The sequence below is a fragment of the Myotis lucifugus genome, unplaced genomic scaffold, assembly GCF_000147115.1.
Source record: "Myotis lucifugus unplaced genomic scaffold, Myoluc2.0 scaffold_310, whole genome shotgun sequence".
Lineage (NCBI taxonomy): Eukaryota > Metazoa > Chordata > Mammalia > Chiroptera > Vespertilionidae > Myotis > Myotis lucifugus.
The window spans coordinates 643,041-662,100 of record NW_005871358.1 but is presented as its reverse complement, the minus strand read 5'-3'; the positions used below and the strand labels follow the sequence as shown (position 1 = coordinate 662,100).

Here is a 19,060-nt window from a genome sequence, read left to right as displayed (position 1 = left end):
GGGGGGGGGGGGTGGTACCTGTGAGAGTCGGTTCGCGGGACCATAGGAGCCTCTGTCTAATTTTGGGGGTGCAGTTGGGGGCACTGGTTCCAGCTTTGGGGGCGGCTGTCTTTCCCTCTGTGTGAGAATAGGTGATGGTGGTGAAGGGGACACTCGTGCCACCTTTGGGAAGAGAATGGGGACAGTGAAAGTGCTTGTCCAACTTTGCGGTAGGGAGGGGCCAGAAGAGACTGATTGCACCTTTGGGGAAGTTTGTCCTCTTCTGGAAGGGTTCGGGGGGATGATGGGTGCTTTTTGCAGCCCGGGGAAGCGATGGGCTGGTAACGGGGTGTCTCACCCACTCGTAGTGTTGAGGCGGCAATGAGGGCGTGTATCCAGTCTGAGGAGAAATGTCTGTCCCATCTGAGTCATTGTGGGGCTGTGAGAAATCTGCCCAGCCTCCGGGGTGGGGGCGGGGGGGGGGACCCTGCACAGGGCAGGGAAGTCCATATGGCCAGCTGGAGCCCCTTTCCATGCCCAGAGGAAGTCTCTTCGGGAGCGGTGGCTAATGGACGGGGCTGAGGGACCCGAGGGACCGGAGGAAGCCACCTTGCAGGACCCCCAGACCCCCGAGGGCCAAGCGCAGGACCGCATCCGGAACCTGGAAGACAGCTTGTTCACGTGAGTTGGGGTCCCTGCCTGCCGCCTTGGCCCCAGACTGGCTAGGCCAGGACCCTGGGTCCACTCCCAGGAAGTGGCAAATTGAGACAGGGGGTTGGGAGGGATCCACTGAACCTGGGGACTCGCCTCCCAGCAGCCCCCTTTCTTCCAGACTCCAATCTCAGCTGCAGCTGTTGCAAAGTGCGTCCACAGGTGCCCAGCACAAGCCCTCTGGCAGGCCCACCTGGCGCCGACAGGTGAGGAAGAGCAAATGGTTGGGGAGGGGGTGGCCACAGGGCCCCAAGCAGAAGTGCTGCAAGTACAGTTTAGTTGCTTGGTCCTCTACTTCTTTGTTCTTGGGCAAGCCATTTTCCTTATCCAAGCCTCAGTTTTCCTGTCTCTGGAAAGAATATCAGCACACACCGGAAGAGGTATGAGGGAGGGTCCACAAGATCTCAGCTTAACACTGGGAACAGGCACAACAGAATGTTTTGATATATAGTTCGTCTTATGGTCCGAATGAGGAAGGAGGCAGGAAAGGTGGAGGAGTGCTCATGGAATCCAGTCTCAAAGGTGGGAACAGGTCACCATGAGATGCGCTTAGAATTTGAGGCATCTACACAGGTTTGGGTTTTTTTTTTGTTTTGTTTTCATCTTGGTAATGTCTTTATTAAGATAGAATCCCATGCTCTACATAGAATTTTGAAAGCCAGGATACTTTACAGTAAAATCTGGCGGTCTGGGTTACCCTGGAGTCCAAAGATCCTGCCACATTAGTGCCGGGTCACAGTGAGGTGTGGGTTTTCCATAGTCTCCACCTCTCCCTGATGTCCTCCCTTAGCTCCCTCTGTCATAAGACAGAGGAGAAGATCTGTTAATCAGCATGGGAAGCACTTGTTAGGTGTGTGTGTGTGTGTGTGTGTGTGTTTATATATATAAGCCAGAACTTTCTTGCCAGAGATGCACAAGGCATGCTTCCTCGCTCAAGGGAGCTCACAGTCCAGATGAGGAGATGGGGTGCAAAGAGTCCGTGAGTAGGGAGCCCTGGCACGAGGGAGCTCAGAGGAAGCACCTTAGTGAGGTTGAGGATTCAGGGAAGGCTTCCTGGAGGCAATGACATTTATGCTGAATCTGGGTGAGGGCCAGACAGGAGGGGAAGGGAATTCCAGGCAGAGGACAGACTCTGTAAAGGCATGGAGGCTGGAAAGAGATTAGGATCAGAGAACTGTGAGGAGATCCATGGAGCTTGGCCTAGGCTTTCTGTATGGCTGTCCCCAGCTCCCCTCCCTGAGCCCATCTTCCTCTCTCTTCCTTCGTCACTCCATTCCAGCCATACTGACCCTCTTTTCTGTTCCTTGAACTTGCCTAGCTTATTGCAGCATCAGGGCCTTTGCATTTTCTGTTCCCTCTGCCTGGAATGCCCTTCCCCACCTCTTGACTCAAGGCTGGTTCTTCTCATCTTTCAAGTTTCTGTTTAATGTCATGTCTTCCCAGAAGCCCTCCTGCATCTTATACTTACAGTAAAGGAGGCACCCCATCACCTCCCAGGGACTCCTTAACCTCTCATCCTGCTTTTCTTTTTCCTGCCAAAGTCCTCACTCCCTGGCATTACATGTTTATTTATTTGTATTTATGACCTGCCTACTCCCATGGGAATGTATTTTTATTGCTTTCAGAGAGGAAGGGAGAGGGAAATAGAGATAGAAACATCAAAGATGGGAGAGAATCATTGATTAGCTGCCTTATGCATGCCTCCCCTGGGGATTCAGCCTGCAATCCAGGCATGTGCCCTGACCAGGAATCGAACCATGACCTTCTGGTTCATAGGTCGATGCTCAACCACTGAGCTACGCTCGCCGGGCTGGAATGTATTATTTTTGCCTCCTGAAGTCACTGTCTCGCCAACAGTGACATCACTGGCAAGCCAGACTGCTCCGGGCCACACAGTGAAGGAACAGCATGCTGGGGCAGGGCCATGTGGGCAGCTGGAAATTTGTCGCCAGCCCTGGGGTCAACCCCTATCAGCAGCCAAAGCCTCTGGAAGATGACTGGCTCCCTCAGGTGCCTTGGAAACCAGAGGAAAGGTCATCAAAGTGCCCATCATCTCTTGCTCAAGTGCCTTATTTTACGGACAGGAAAACAGAGGCCCAGAGGTGACAGCGTCTCTTCCAAGGTTACATAGCAAGTGAGGGGCAGATTCAGGGAGGGACTCAGCCCTTCAGTGTCCCAGCACAGTGGGCTGCCCTCCAAACGTGTTTGGAGTGTCTGTTCTAATAGCAAAAGGCTTACGTGTCCCTTATGGCAATCTCAGTAGCTGTCAATACAGTAGATGCCCAATATAGAATATTAGCTGCATGACACAGTATTAAGCACCTACTGTGCACAAGGCACTGGAGCAGAGGGCAATAAGATGGATGAGGAAGGCTGAGATGCAGTAGACGGTTTGGTGCTGAAGGTAATGGGGAGCCATGGAGGGTGTTTGAGCAGGGGAGGGGTACTGGCATGCAGGAGGCCAGAAGTGAAGACATGGGATGGCCTGACCTTGGCTCTGTTATTCCTGCAGGGTCCTCGTCCACTCTCCCAGCCCACTGTGGAGGCAGGTACTGAAGGTGGGTATTTTTGCCCCTAGGTCTGGGGGTCCCAAGAGGAGGGACCTGCATCTGGGTGGCCTGAATCTCACCCTGTCACCTTCCCTCTCTTCTGCCTTCCCCTGACTTCCCCAGGTCAGACTGATCTGAACAAGAGAGCCTCTTTGCCAGCAGAACCAGTGGGCACATCCCTGGAGTCCCTGACTGAGCCCAGAGATGAGGCTGTTGGGGTTCTGCCAGCCCTGAGGCAGGTCCCTGGGGCAGCAGGGGTCTCCTCAGAAGCCAATGGCCCCTGCCCCAGGCCCAGCCCCCCTCTGGAGCAGGAGCACAATCAGGGGGTGACAGCAGCGTGTGGGGGGGTGGGTGAGGCCAAAGGAGGGGGTGTGGTACAGGTGGTATGGGAAGGGCTGAGGGCTACAGAGGACTGTGCCAGGGGGGCCACGGGCCCAGAGCTGGAGGCTAAGGTAGAGGAGATGGTGCTGGAGGCCATTGGGGACAGGCTGGAAGCCAGCCGTCCCGAGCTCCCGTCCTGGGTGAAGGAGGACAGGGGTGTCGTGGAGGTGGTCTGGGAAGGGGTGGGCGGCACAGAGGGCAGCGACTCAGAGGCTTCAGGGGAGGCCGGCAGGGGCCCACAGACGGCGCAGACCAGCCCCCCGAGACTCCAGGAGGGCCTAGAGGGAGCAGCTTCTGGAAAAGGGGAAGGGCCCCCCAGGGGCAGCCCTGATGGCTTCAGGCAGGGGGGCTCTGGAGGAGAGGAGGGGTCCTTTATTTGGGTGGAGAGAGTGACCCTCAGCGAGGACTGGGAGGAACTGCTGGTGGAAGGGTTGGAAGGGCCGAGGGCCCTAGGGAAGGAGGGAGGAGAGGAGACTCCTCTGGGGGTGGGGAGGCTGGGAGGCGAGGAGACCTGGGAAATGGAGAGGAGACAGGCAGAGGAGTCCCTGGGCACATGGAAGAAAGGAGGTGAGGAAAAGGCAGAGGGAAAGGCAGGGGCGGAGTGGGAAGGAATAGAGATGTCGCTGGTGGCGGAGGAGAAAGGAAGGCAGGAGCCCTTGAAGCCAGAGAGGAGAGGAGGGGCGGGAAAGGGGGAGACAGAGAGGGAAGGCGATGAGGAAGCACTGCCAGCAGAAAGTGAGGAAACGAAGGGACCTTTGAGGGCAGAGAGGGAAAGAGGCGAGGAGCCATTGGGAACAGGACAGCGTGGAGGTGAGGAAACGCTGGAGGCGGAGAAGGAAGTTGAGGAGCCACTGGGAGTAGAAAGCAAGGCAGCTGAGGGGTCATTGAGGCCTGAGAAGGAACGAGGTGAGGAAACGCTCGGGGCGGAGGAGGAGGGAGTTGAGGAGGCACAGGTTGTAGAGAAGGGAGATGAAGGAAAGCTAGAGGCGACTGAAGAACCATTGACGACAGAGAGGACGGAGGGTGAGGGATCACTAACAGTAGAGAGAACAAGAGCTGAGGAGCCACGGGATGAAGAGAAAAAAGGAGATGAGGAGCCATTGGAGGCAGAGAGAACAGGAGGTGAGGAGCCGTTGGAGGCAGAGAGAACAGCAGGTGAGGAGCCTTTGGAGGCAGAGAAGAGCCAAGAGGTCAAGGAAGATGTGAGTCCAGAAGAGCAGAGAAAGCCTGGAATTGGAGAAGAAGGTCAGGCAGAGGAGGTGAGTGAGGCAGGGGCTGCCCTGGGGGCCAAGGAAGAGCTAAGGCCGGAGGAGGAAGGACCACAGCAGTCCCAGGAGAAGCAGGAAGGCCCGCCGGAGGAGGAAGCAGTGAAGCCTCCAACCCCTGCTGAGGGCCAGGACCCCTCAGGGGATGCCACACCCCTCCTGGCAGAGACCCCAGCTCCCGAGCAGCCCACCGAGTGCCAGCCACTGCTTCCGGTGGAGGAGCCGAAGGCCAACCCCAGTGCCCACCCCGTGCCCACCTATGCACCTGCCCAGCAGCCCGAGCCCTCTGCTCCGCCTGAGGGTGAAGAGGCAAGTGGCCCTAAGCAAAAGACGTGCCAGTGTTGTGCGGTGATGTGAGTCCATGCCCTCCACCCCACGCCTCGCTCTTCTCACAGCTACCTCGGCCTCTTGGCAGCCAGCAGAGGGTTCCCAGGCACAGACAGGGCATATGGGACTGGCCATGGCATCTGGGAGCCTGCTGGCCCACACCTCCACCTCCACCTGGGCTTCTGGACCCCTTGCCCACTGCCTGTGACCCTGGCTCCCTTCTCCAACTGAACCTTTATACTTGAAAATAAAATATTAAAGCATTGGGACAGCTCGAATGTGTGTGTTTTTGGCACAGAACCACCTTATCATCTCCTGGTGGGAAACTGAGGGCTTCATTTGGCTAGAATCAAAAGATTATGAGTCAGTGAATGTAGAGGTGCAGCTGCTGTGACAAAAGACCTCAAGCTACAGTAACTATAAAAACGTTAAGTTTATTTTGATCCATGCAGTCACTTGGGGACTCAAGTTCCTTTGATTTTCTTGTCCTCACCTTTCTCTTGGGTCTGGCGGAAGCTAAATTATGGGCATGTTGATGTTTTTCCAGCTCATGGAAAAGGAAAGAGAATATGGAGGAGCTCCATCCAGTCCCAGGTTTGGCACGAGTCATTTCTGCTCACATTCCATTGGTGAGAACTCCGTGCGTGGCCACACCTAGCAGCAAGGGAGGCTGCGGGTGCACTTGGTTACAGTTCTGTTACAGCAGCAGATTTGGGGAGGTGGCTGCCACTCTGGATTTCGTATATTCTCCTTTGTTCCCTCAGCCATCCGTCCATTCCCTCTAGGGCCAGGCCTTCTCTGTCGGAGTCCTTCGGTCTCACTCAGCTCTCTCTGCCTGGGTATCCTTAGGCAAGTGGCTCAGCCTCTCTGAGCCTCAGTGTCTTCAGCTGTCAAAGGAGCACCCCGTCTCCCGGCTTGGGGTCATTTCAGGCCAGAACCTGGGGCCTGGGCGCCGTGAGCCCAGAAGGCCCAGCTCCTCAGGGGTGGGCAGGAAGTGTTTCTCATACCCAGAATCAAGCCGGGAGGAGGCCTGGGAGGACTCTATAACTGGTAGCGGCTCCATCTCTTCCACTTCCAGGGTGGGCAAGTCCCCAGGGGGCTGGGCCTGGGGTACCTCCTGGGAAGAGAGGAGGCTGAGATTATGAGCCCCATTTTCCCTCAGTGCTCCCACCCACTCCCCACTGTCCCAGCATCCCCCAACCTCCTGGAGATTCCTGACAAGCCAGTCTTTTTTGCTCACCTCTATGTGGGGCTGGCTGAAATTGCTGTTGGCAGGATCGGGGATGTCTTCCCAGACCCAACGGGGGAGTATCTTGTGCCACAGGTGGAGGCACCTGGCAAGCAGGTAAGGGTCAGGGAAGGGAATCCAGAGAATACCCATGCCCAGGTTGCAGGGTCTAGGAATGTGGGGTGTCCCCTCACCCTGGAAGTTCAGCTATTGCCCAGCTGCCCTTCCTACTGGGCAGAGACCCACATGTCTGACTGCCTCACCTTCCAGAGATGGCTAGGCTCACGCCACAGCCCATCAGGAGCAAGCCCCACAGGAGGACACCTAGCAGAACTTTCAGCTTTAGGGTGTTATCTGGGGGAGAGGGGCAGAAGAACAGTTAGACACCAGGAGCAGGGAGAGGTCAGTTAAGGCTCATTGATGTGCCAGGCTTGCGTGAGGGAGGCAGGAAATGAGTAGGGGCAAGGGGTGAGGAAATTCTTGGGGTGGGAGTGGGCTTGTGAACAGAGCAATAATCGGTCAGAGGTCAAGGTGAGGGGTGGGTGACATGGTCAGAGATACACATTGCCTGATAACCCACAGCAGTATTTAGCAGAATCAAAATGCATCATCAATAGCCCCCCGCCGCCCCCCAAGTCAAAAGGTTGCCCAGTCATGAAAGCCCAGAGAATCATTCCATATGCCCTTCAAATGAAGCAGGCCCCCTATTACAGCAGTGCCACCCCAGCCCCTACCTGGTAGGTGAAGCCGGAGGCTGGGGCCAGGGGGGCCCTGTCCTGCGATGGTGGATGCCATCATCCACAGCTCACAGGGCCCCGAGGGAAGGTCAGGCAGGGTGATTTTCTGGGTGCTGCCACTCACTGAAGGACAAACCCAGAAAGGGTGGGAAGGCAGTCAAGTCCTACCTCAGGACCTTTGTATGTGCTTTTTCTCCTGCAACATTCTCCCCCACAACACAGCTCCCACCTTCAGGTCTTTGCACAAATGTTGCCTCCTCAGGGAGGCCTTCCCTCACTCCATCACATGTAAAATGGCACCTCCTTCACAACCCATCGTCCCTGCTTCATACTGTACCCAGCACTTCTCACCATCTGACACACTGGTTAGGTACTATTTACTTTGTCTATGCCTGTGTGTCCTCCATTAGAAAGTTAGAGTCCCTCAAGAGCCATAATCCCAGTACATGGATCAGCCTGACACATCGCAAGCACTAAGACAATAATATAGGCCCTGACTGGTTTGGCTCAGTGGATAGAGCGTCGGTCTGCGGACTCAAGGGTCCCAGGTTCGATTCCAGTCAAGGGCATGTACCTTGGTTGCGGGCACGTCCCCAGTGGGGAGTGTGCAGGAGGCAGCTGATCGATGTTTCTCTCTCATCGATGTTTCTAACTCTCTATCCCTCTCCCTTCCTCTCTGTAAAAAATCAATAAAATATCTTAAAAAAAGAAAATTATATAGATTTGAATAAACAAAAGAATAATTGAGTATCATATCCCTTACCTACACAGAACCCAGTGGAGGAAGTCTCCTTAGACCCAGGGTAGACATTTGGACCTCCCTAAGCTATTTCTGTTTACTTTTTTACTGAATTGTTCTTTTTTTGTTTTTAAGCCAAAAGGGGTTTGTTATAGAATTATAGGAGACATGAACAGGGATCAAGATATACTGCCAAAGAAAGATGTCCAAACAAAGTCATCAGGTGAAAAAAAGAAAGTTGCAAAACATCACAGTCATAAGATTCATGGGCCAAACTATCTATACTAATGAAAGGGTAATATGCTAATAAGACCAGACATCTTCTGGGAGTCCTTCTGGACAAAGCCATGGTGGCGGGGGCCGAGGCAGAGGTGGTTAGGGGTGATAAGGCCAGCAGGGGAGAGCAGTTAGGGGCCATCAGGCAGGCAGGCAGGCAGAGTGGTTAGGGGTGATCATGCAGGCAGGCAGTCGGACATCCCCCAAGGGGTCCCGGATTGGAAAGGGTGCAGGCCGGGCTAAGGGACCTCTACACCCCATGCACAAATTTCGTGCACCGGGCCTCTAGTCCTATATAATAAAAGCCTAATATGCAAGTCAACTGAACAGTGGAATGACTGGTCGCTATGATGCGCACTGACCACCAGGGGACAGATGCTCAAAGCAGGAGCTGCCCCCAGCCCATAGGCCCCAGGCCAGCCAAGGCAGGTGCCAGAGGGGGGGCCTCAATCGCCTGGCCAGTCACCCCACAGAGGGAGGCAACCAGCAGTGGCAGTGGGGGGCAGGGCTGGCAAACAGGTGGTCCCAGACCGGCCAAGGTGGGTGCCAGCGGGGGACCCCTATGATTGCCCCACCGGTCACCCCACAGATCGGCCCTGATCGCTGGCCAGGCCTAGGGACCCTACCCATGCACAAATTTCATGCAACGGGCCTCTATTAGCCTATAACATGGTCCTCTTTTAATAATAATGACAATATACATGTATGTATATTTAATAATCTATACTAATAAAAAGGTAATATGCTAATTAGACTGAACATCTTCCAGACGAGGTTCCGGACGTCCTTCCGGACAAAGCCATGGTGGCAGGGCTGAGGCAGAGGCGGTTAGAGGTGATCAGGCAGGCAGGGGAGAGCAGTTAGGAGGATCAGGCCAGCAGGGGAGAGCAGTTAGGGGATCAGGCCAGCAGGCAGGTGAGCAGTTAGGTGCCAGCAGCCCTGAGGGGTCCCGAATTGGAGAGGGTGCAGGCCAGGCTGAGGAACTCCCCGCTCCCGTGCACAAATTAGGGGCAATCAGGCAGGCACGCAGGTGAGTGGTTAGGAGACAGCGGTCCAGGATTGTGAAAGGGATGTCCAACTGCCGGTTTAGACCCGATCTCGGCAGTCGGACATCCTGGGATCAGGCCTAAACCAGTAGTCGACATCCCCCAAAGGGTCCGAGATTGGAGAGGGTGCAGGCTGGGCTGAGGGACACCCTCCTCCCGTGCACGAATTTCGTGCACCGGGCCACTAGTATATATATAATTTTTAACCTAATGATCTATATATCTATATCTATATCTATATCTATATCTATATCTATATCTATATCTGTTTGCAAGATACAATTGTGGCAAAGTAATTATGTTAAAAAATAGGCATTATCAATTAGGAACAAATGTGAAGTACTAATGTGTTTAGGGGTGAAATGATACCAAAGACTCTAGGAAAAAAAATGTGCAGGGGGGGGGGGGTTGTAAATTGAAACAAGATTGGCAAAATGGAGGTAATTACTAAAGCTGGGCGGTGGATACACGAGGATTTGTTATCTGTTCCCTACTTTTGTATGTGCTTGAAATTTTCTATAATAAAATGGTAAAAATCTTCAAAACACCAACTCCTATGTATGTTAACATACACTTAAAAAAACCTGGAAGCTGTGTTGTCAGTATCAGTGAAATGACGAAATGCTGATATTCTTGATGATGTGTGTCAGCTTTTGTAACAAGCACAGATAGTTTTTGTAATTAGAAAAAAAGGGTAATATATTTTTAAGAAGGAATTTGTGCCTAGAGTAAAAATTTAGCCTATACCCAAAAGTATGAAAAAGAAATAAAAATCATATGTAATCCTACAATCCTGTTGGCACTGAGGGAAATTTATCTTCCCATTTCTGCCTCAGCTTTGCTCAATGCTGGTCTATTTTACAAAAATGGAACCATCCCAGAGTTTTGAATCCTTTTATCTTTTTCACTTAATAAAATATGACAGGCATCTTTCAATATCAATAAATATAGATTGGAGTCTTTATTTTTAATGGCCAAATGACAGTCCATTACTTAGAGAGCCACCAGGGTTATTGTCCACTAGGGAACAGATGACATCATGTGTTCTCCCAGGGACTGAGAGGGAACCAAAGGGGCCCATCTGAGGACAAGGGGTGAGGTAAACTGGTGGGTGGGCCTTGTGGGGTCTGGGAGCAGGGGGCAGGAGGTAGAAAAGCTCACCATTCATGCAGACGGAAGGCCTGGTCCCACTCTGCGCACACAAGGTGTAGTGGGTGAGATGGCCCCGAAGTTGGTGCCTTGGGACCTGTCCCCACGCTAAGGCGGGGGTCCCTGGGGGAGCATCCTGGAGTCTCCAAAGCGCTGGTCCCACTAAAGGTGCTGGGGACAAAGCCAGTGGGTCAAGGTCTGCCAGGGTTCCAGACCCTCCATCTTCCAGCCCCATTGCTTACCTAGTTCCTCTCTGAACGTCCAGACTGAGGGGGCAGGGTACAAGCCCCCAGGAGAGACTGCTGTCACTGTGATCCGGTAGGGGACCCCTTTTTCGAAATTCCCTGTGGGAAAGCGGGGAGAAGCAAAGTCCAGTTTGAATTGGCTTGTCCTCCCCCACGTATTTCCTCCATTTGGGTCTCCAGAAGGACACGCAGAGAACAAGATCCGAGTATAAGTCATTTCTCTGGGAAGTAACCCCAGAAAACACCCAGAGGGCCAGTGGGGAAGAGAAATAGGGAAAGAAAAGCAGCTGGTAAACTGTGCGTCTGCAAACAAGTTCCCGCTGTGGGTAACGGGGGGGTTCACTCCTGCTGGTGATCTCTGGGAGGCAGCAGAGAGCACGCACCTGAGACCCATCTCGTTGGAGGAGGGAGCTGGGTATTTATCCACCAACCCTTTATTTGTTAACTAGAGGCCCGGTGCACAAAAATTTGTGCACTCTGGGGGTGGGGGGTGTCCCTCAGCCCGGCCTGTGCCCATTTGCAGTCCAGGACCCCTTGGGGGATGTCCACCTGTTGACTTAGGCCCACTCCCCGGGGGATCAGGCCTAAGCTTGCAGTCAGACATCCTTCTGGCAGCCAGGGAGCCCTCAGGGGATGTCCGACTAAAGGCTTAGGCCCCCAAGGGAGCTGTGATGAGGAAGCTGGGGTGACAGAGGAGCCATGCTGTCCTGCCCGGCTGCCCCGGGTTGGGTCACACATGGGACACCCGGACAGTGGCCAGGTGGGCCGGTGGATTGCTGCTGCCCTGCCTGGCTGCCCCGGGTCGGGCCGCACTCGGGACGCCCGCCACCCCGGGTCGCAGATAGCAGGCCTGGATGGAGGCGGGGCAGGCAGGATGGCGCTGACCCGCCCTGCCTGCAGTATGCAAATTAGCCGCCATCTTTGTTGACGGTTAATTTACATACCGCGCTGGTTAGCCAATGGGAGGCGTAGTGAAGGTACGGTCAGTTACCATGTTTGTCTATTATTAGATAGGATGGTCAGGGCTGCACCTGAAGCAGCGTAACTCCCTGCACTTCCAGCCTTCTACCAGCAGGAAAAAGGTTTCAGGGACCAGAAACTGGCCTCAGGCCAGGAAATGCTGGAGGCTGGGAGACGGTCAAACACTGGGCTAGGATGGGGGCCCTGACACCACCCATCACGGGTAAGTGAGGTTCCTGAAGTCCCACCTCAAAACCACTGCTGCTGCATGGACCTTCCAAACTGGGAATGTTCCAGAATTGAGGCTCCTCTTCTTTTGGCCATATATGTTATGGGCCTCAGGACTCTCTCCTACATTTCTCACTCAACACCTTCTCAAGCTCTCCCAAGTTCTCAACCTGAAGGAAGGCCTCCCCAGGATCAAGCCCCGGCTCAGAACTCATTGCTGGCCCAAGACCGGAGCATTTGACAGTTTCCTGGACAACTCCACGTGGATAAGCCTCAGATGCAAACATGTCAAATGGGTCCCCAAAATTCTGCTCCAAGACTTCCCCAACCAGAACCTGCCTGCTTCTCTCCCCACCTCAGTCCCCACCTGGTCCAGCCATCATCATCTCTGGCCTGGACTAGTACAGTTCCTTCTCTCAACTTCCACCGCCCCACCCCTCAACCCAGTATGTTCCTCCCACCACATCAGCCAGAGGGTGCCTGTGAGCACCTGAGTCAGGGCACCTCCTTCCTCTGTTCAAAGTCCTCTGTGTCTCTCACCTCACTGAGACAGAAAAGGTAAAATCCTCCCTGTGGCCCATATGTCCCCGCACACTCGGCCCATTACCTCCTACTGTCTCCCATTGCCTCCCTGCCTTCACCTCCTCCCACTCTCCCGCTCACTCATTCCACTCCTGCCACACTGCCCTCCTTACTGACTCTAACACATCAGATATATCCCTGCCTCACGGCCCTTACACTGTCTATTCCCTCCTGCCTTCTCAGCCATCCTCATGGCTCCCTTTCTCACCTTTAGGCCTGAGCTCAAATGCCACTTCCCCAGAGAGGCCTTTCCTAACCTTTCTTTCTAAAACAGCGACTCTCCCTCCTCCCCCTGACACTGATTTATTTTGCTCCAATGACATTATAAGTACTCGCTCTCGTTTCATTGGCAGCCTGTCCCACAAGAATGTTGCTGAGAGTGATGGCTCAGGGTTTGGCCTCAGGAGCCTGACTATGTCATTTAAATCCTTGTTCTACCACCTACTTGCTGTGAGACCTCAGGCAAGTTGCTTAACCACCCTGGGCCTTTCTTGTCATCTGCAAATCCATCATGGGGATAGCAGAAACCTATTTTATAAGGAAGTTTGAATGATTTAATGCTTATGGTAAATGCCAATAGATGTCAGCTGCCACCACTGTGTACCAGTGTCTAGAATAGATGCCGGCACACAGGGGGTGGTCGATGAATTAATGATACTTAAGCATCACACTCTTTCCTGCATACCCATCCAGCAGTCTGCTCTCCAGAAGCTGGGATGGGAGGCCAGGTGTAGCGGGGCCTCACCTGGCAACAGAGCGCTGAGGTTCCCAGGGGGAAGCCGGACCCAGTTGAGGTCCTCCAGGGGTCCCCCGTCTCGAGTCCAGTCCACCACATGCTCCTGTGGCTCCCCGGACCCCTGCTGCCAAGTCACCAGCAGGTCTGTGCTCCCAGCAATGCTGCTGACCACCACACCACGAGGGGCAGAGTCTGAACCTAAAGGGCAGGGGGAAGAAGTCTCAGCTGCCCATCCAGGAGGCCCCCTCCTGGCACTTCCAGGGCACTGAGTGGAGGACATTCACAGCCTCTTACCCAAGCAGACCAGAGAAAGGTTGGTGAGATGCTCCCAGCTTGTGGCATTGACGACGGACACTGCAACCCACTCCGCTTGGGTTGGGATGGAGGAGCTACAGCAGGAAGTCTCCTGGAGGATCAGGTCCTGACCTTTAGCCTGGAACCAGACTCTATAGCTCACCGGCACACAGTGCCCGGGGGCCTGTGGGATATGGGAAAGAAGGGGTTAATATCTCCCATTTAGCAGACACCTACTGGGTGTTTCAGTGGAGGTCACCTGACAAACCATTAGTGAAAGGTTTTTGTTTGCTCCACTTTACAGATGAGGAACCGAGTCTCAGAGGGGCTTAACAGTAGAGGTGGGATTAGAATACAGTTCCAGCCCGGCTGGCATGGCTCAGTGGTTGAGCGTTGACCTATGAACCAGGAGGTCACGGTTAGATTTCTGGTCAGGGCACATGCCCAGTTGCGGGCTCCATCCCCAGTAGGGTGCATGCAGGAGGCAGCTAATCAATGATTCTCTCTCATCATTGATGTTTCTATCTCTCTAGCCCTTTCCCTTCCTCTCTCTCTAAAAAGTAAATAAAAACATATTTGGGGGCCCTAACCGGTTTGGCTCAGTGGATAGAGCGTCAGCCTGCAGACGGAAGGGTCCCAGGTTCGATTCCGGTCAAGGGCATGTACCTTGGTTGCGGGCACATACCAGTAGAGAGTGTGCAGCAGGCAACTGATCGGTGTTTCTCTCTCATCGATGTTTCTAACTCTCTATCCCTCTCCCTTCTTCTCTGTAAAAAATCAATAAAATATATTTTAAAAAAACATATTTTGGGGAAAAAGAAGAGTAAATGCTCAATAAATTTTTGTTGTTGTTGTTAATCCTCTCCCAAGGATATTTTCCCATTGATTTTTTTCAGAGAGAGTAGTAGGGAGGGGGGAGGGAAGGAGAAAGAAACATCTATGTGAGAGAGACACATCCATTGGTTGCTTCTGGCACAGGCTGACACTCTAACCACTGAGCTTCACTGCCAGAATTCAATAAATATTTTTTTAAAAGAAGATAGGGCCTTGTTGCTTTGTGCTTTGCTATATTTACTGTGAGCAGGGCTAGCAATACCTGGAAAATAGTAGGCACTGAGCAGATTTGGATCAATGAGGACTGTTGTACCCATGTGTGTTGCCTCATAATGTCCTTTTGACATGAGCATCTGAGCCCTTAGCACACTGCTATATTTTGTGGAGCTAAGCCTAGTCTTGCTTCCAAACCTTTGTTCTGCCTCCCTGTCTAGAACACATGCTCCCATTTTCAAGTCTCAGCTCAGAGGTCCCAGGTGACGGAGGCATGCTCTGGGCCCAGACCTGTGCCAGGACTTCTCTGATCATCACCCTCCTTTAAGCCTTGAAGCAAACTCATGAGGGCAGGAGCCTCTGTCTTGTTTACATCATTGTTATTTGGGGGTTTCCTGACACATGCTGAGAAACATAACGGGTCCCCACAACTCACCTTCCACAGAAGCAGGGATTTCTGTCCATCTTGTGTCCCACAGAGGTTCCCCGATATCCAGACATCTTTTGGATGAGGAAGGGGCACAAATGAAAGGGGCATGAATAGACAGACTTCCAGGAGGAGGGGCAGAGGTGCTGGGGGGTAAGCCAGGAGACTCTTACCAGAGGGCAGTGTCTGGAAGGGCAGAATGGGGCTCCACTCGCCCCACAGGTCCTCTTCTGTCTCCATTCGGCAGCGGCCAGACACCTCGTAGCCAGTGGCTAGTTCTAGGTCCTGGATCTCAATGGGGGTCAGAGGGATGGATTTCAGTTCTGGTTCCAGCTGGGGAGAGAAGGACAGAGCAATGAGGCTGAGGGCTGAGTAGACAGTAACTGATCCTATATACTATCAGGGTGGCCAACTATCCTGCTTTGCCTGGGACTTGATTCTGGTCAGGGCACAGGCCCTGGTTGCAGGGGCTCGATCCCCGGTAGGGGCCATGCAGGAGGTAACTAACTGATAGATGTCATACTCTCACATCGATCTCTTTCTCCTTCTCCCTTCATCTCTCTCTCCAAATCAATAAACTATTCTTTAAAAAAAATTGGGCCCTATGTGCCAGGTATAGCAATAGGTGGTAAATTCTATTATTACCCCCATCTTACAGGTTAGGGAAAGTGAGGTTCGGAGAGAGGGAGTGACTTGCCCAAGGTCACAGAGCTGGCAAGTGCTGGAGCTGAGACTCGTACCCAGGCAGTCAGATTCCAAAGTCTGCATTGCCCTGAATTGTATGAATAATCGAAGTGACAGCTCTGCTCTACACTGTGTTTTGCATCAAAAGCTGAGGCTGAGACAGCTGTTTACCTCTAATATCCATTCTCCCTCACTTCCTTTGGAAATACAACCTCCTAGTAGTAGTTGGGAGCATGGCTATGACGAATAAAGACTACATTTCCCAGCCTCCTTTTCAGTGAGGTGAGACCACATGACTATGTTCTGGCCAATGAGATATGAACAGAAATGACATGCATCTTCTGGGGTGTGCTCTTATAGTACACGGATGGGTCCCCCCAACTCCTTCTGGACTCCATGGTCCTGGGGTTGTTTTCCACTTTCTTCCCACGTGAGCTTGGGAAAATTGCTTAAGTTCTCTGAGGTTCAGCTTCCTCAACTATAAAATAAAGATCTTAAAAGTATCTGCTATGTAGGAAGGTTGGAAGTTCTTATCAATATAATCCATGCTAGCCCAGCGTGGCAGTGTGGCTGGCTCCTGTGGTTGAGTGTCAACCTATGCCCCAGGAGGTCACAGTTCAATAAAAAATATTTTTTAAAATTAAAAAAAAAATAACCCATGCTACTTGCTTAACCTTCGGACCTGATGCTCAGCATGTCGGCTGCTTTTTATAATTCTTTCAAAAATATATATATTTTCTTTTTTCAGAGAGGAAGGGAGAGGGAGAGAGAGATAGAAACATCAATGATGAGAGAGAATCAATGATCAGCTTCCTCCTGCACACCCCCTACTGGGAATGGAGCCCACAACCCGGGCATGTGTCCTGACTGGGAATTGAACTGGAACCTCCTGGTTCATAGGTCAACGCTCAACCCCTGAGCCATGCTCAACCACTGAGCCATGCCCGCTGGGCTATTAATTCTTTTTGAGTGTTTACTGAGAACCAGGCACTGCTCTTCATCTGTAAAATGATGCTAAGTGCTCTTGTTCTTATTTTAAGGTTAACATAGGCTACTTGAGTACTTTTATTCACTCATAAAGATGCTAGAAGAAGTTTATTTTTTCTCAGAAATTCCAAGTGGAATTTGGATTGAGACTGCATGGAATTTATAGATTCGGGGGGGTAATTTTTTTAGTTGAAGAATATACATGTACAGGTCTTTTGTGTGGGATGCAGACAGACTCAGGAGCAGGTGAGAAATGCGCTCTGGGCTTGGTCTCTGATTTGGGGCTGACGCCCTGAATGGGGTTGGGGGAAAGCACTTAGACACTCACCAGGGTCCAGGCCGTCTGCCGGCATCTTCGGTAGTGGAACTGGCAGACCAGGACCTTATGCGGTGGCCATGCAGGTGGGGACCATTGGACAGTGGCCTCCAGGGGATCATCCTCTGAAAAGTCCACGTCAGGGCCCAGTTGCGGGGCTTCTGGCTTCACTGAGGAGGGGGAGACAGGGTGCACTGAGTCGGGCTTCAGGACCACCCACCCTTAGACAGCAACCCGCCCTCCTGCCTGTTACTTTGTGTCTCCAGGTTCACGAAGACTGGGGGCCAGGGAGGCTGGCCCGCCACGGCCGCCCAGACAAGGAGTTCATCCGATGTGGTGAACTGTTCCCGGGGGATGGTCACCCAGCTCTGCCCAGTAGGCACTGCCACAGTCCAGGTTCTGTTGGAATGACTGTGAGAAGAGATGGGGGAGTAGGGGGAGGTGTACATAGGGCTGGGCCCAAGCCATACCAACAACTGCTCTGTTTGGGTTCAAATCCCAGCTCTCCTATTTTGGAGTTGTGTGACCTTGACAAGCAACGTAACTTCTCCCTGCCTCAGTTTCCCTATCTACAAAATGAGGGCACCTGCTGAAAGGGCTGGATAGAGGAGGGGAAACGATGTGATAATAAGTGGAATGCGTTTAGGACACCATTTGGGTGCATAATACATGTTATGTGAACATCGATTATTGTATTTATTGAGCACCTACTACACACACACACACACACACACACACACACATATTTACGCTAGAGGCCTGGTGCACAGAATTCATGCACTCGGGCGGGGGGGAGTTTCTCAGCCCGGCCTGCGCCCTCTCACAGTCCGAGAACCCTCAGGGGATGTCCCTCAGTAAGCCCGGCTACTGGCACACTGACCACCAGGGGGCAGCTCCTGCGTTGAGCATCTGCCCCCTGGTGGTCAGTGTGCATCATAGCAACTGGTCGTTCTTCCGTTTGGTCGGTTTGCATATTAGCCTTTTATTATATAGGATATACACACTTATGTCTATGCAACTATTCAGTGAGCAAATATATATTGTGCCAGGCCTTGTTGTAGAAATAGGATAGGACTATGATCAAAGCAGGCAAGAGCCTGCTCTTGGAGCTGGTGTTCCAGTGGGGTTGGCAGATGAGAAATGAATATATAATTGATGGAGGTATGAGCGATATAAAGAATAATCCAGCAGGGTGAAGAGGATGCAGTATGGTGACGGGGTGAGGACTGACTGCTATTTTGGGGAGGGTAGTCAGGAAAGATCTCTCAGACGAGGAGACATTTGAATAAATGCTGAAGGATGAGGTGGAGCTATGTAGTACCTGGGGAAGAATATTTTAGGAAGAGAGAATAGCCAGTGCAAAGGCCCTGGGGTCAACTGCATGGTGTGTTTGAGGGAGAGTAAAGAGGAGGCCCATGTGGCTGGAGTGAAGTGAGTGGGAGGACGGGGTGGTGAGGGCAGGAAGGTGACAAGGTGATTGTGCAGGTCCTGGTAGGCCACAAGGAGGGCTGGCTTTTATCCTGAGTGAGGTAGGAGCTCTGAAAGGCTGTGAGCAGAGGAGGAAGATGCCCTGACTCTGATGTTCACAGGTGTCCTCTGGAGGCTATGGCAGAGAAGAGACTGCAGGGTTGAGGGTGGAAACCACAGCTCAGGGAGGAGGTAACTGCACCTCTAAGCCAGCAATGATGGGAGCTGAGGCTGGTTGGGTGCTAGGGAGTGGGAAAAGCCAGATTCTGAATAACACTGAAGGTGGGGTGGGCAAGGCTTGCTCATAGATCAGATGTGGGTGAGAAAGAGGAACTGAGGAAGTTCCCAAGCATTGGATTTCGAAGGCCCAAAACAAGGCCTTCATGAAAACAACAAAAACACAAGTGTTGAGGAAGATGTGGAGAAACTGGAGTCCTCCTACATTACTGGTGGGAACATCAAAGGTTGCAGCTGCCCTGGCCAGTGTTTTCAGTGGTTAGAGCAGTGATGGCGAACCTTTTGAGCTCGGCGTGTCAGCATTTTGAAAAACCCTAACTTAACTCTGGTGCCGTATCACATATAGAAATTTTTTGATATTTGCAACCATAGTAAAACAAAGACTTATATTTTTGATATGTATTTTATATATTTAAATGCAATATAACAAAGAAAAATCAACCAAAAAAATGAGTCGCGTGTC

The 19,060-nt window shown here is 52.4% G+C and overlaps 2 protein-coding genes across 2 annotated transcripts in view; one reads left to right on the top strand and one right to left on the bottom strand.

Annotated features, from left to right (window-relative positions):
- The window catches only part of PALM3 (paralemmin 3), a 6,889-nt gene extending 1,450 nt beyond the window's left edge, over nucleotides 1-5,439 (top strand). The window contains exons 3-6 of the mRNA XM_023763958.1: nucleotides 504-660; nucleotides 812-896; nucleotides 3,203-3,248; nucleotides 3,363-5,439. Of these exons, the coding sequence (XP_023619726.1) occupies nucleotides 504-660; nucleotides 812-896; nucleotides 3,203-3,248; nucleotides 3,363-5,242 (2,168 nt within the window). The 3' untranslated portion in view covers nucleotides 5,243-5,439. The remainder of the gene's footprint in view (nucleotides 1-503; nucleotides 661-811; nucleotides 897-3,202; nucleotides 3,249-3,362) is intronic.
- Nucleotides 5,440-5,626: 187 nt separating this feature from the next.
- IL27RA (interleukin 27 receptor subunit alpha) overlaps nucleotides 5,627-19,060 on the bottom strand; it is a 15,973-nt gene continuing 2,539 nt past the window's right edge. The window contains 13 exon segments of the mRNA XM_014465749.2: nucleotides 5,627-6,168; nucleotides 6,171-6,329; nucleotides 6,453-6,546; nucleotides 6,704-6,794; nucleotides 7,175-7,300; nucleotides 10,400-10,558; nucleotides 10,630-10,731; nucleotides 13,148-13,336; nucleotides 13,433-13,616; nucleotides 14,916-14,980; nucleotides 15,080-15,239; nucleotides 16,906-17,063; nucleotides 17,147-17,304. Of these exon segments, the coding sequence (XP_014321235.1) occupies nucleotides 6,139-6,168; nucleotides 6,171-6,329; nucleotides 6,453-6,546; nucleotides 6,704-6,794; nucleotides 7,175-7,300; nucleotides 10,400-10,558; nucleotides 10,630-10,731; nucleotides 13,148-13,336; nucleotides 13,433-13,616; nucleotides 14,916-14,980; nucleotides 15,080-15,239; nucleotides 16,906-17,063; nucleotides 17,147-17,304 (1,675 nt within the window). The 3' untranslated portion in view covers nucleotides 5,627-6,138.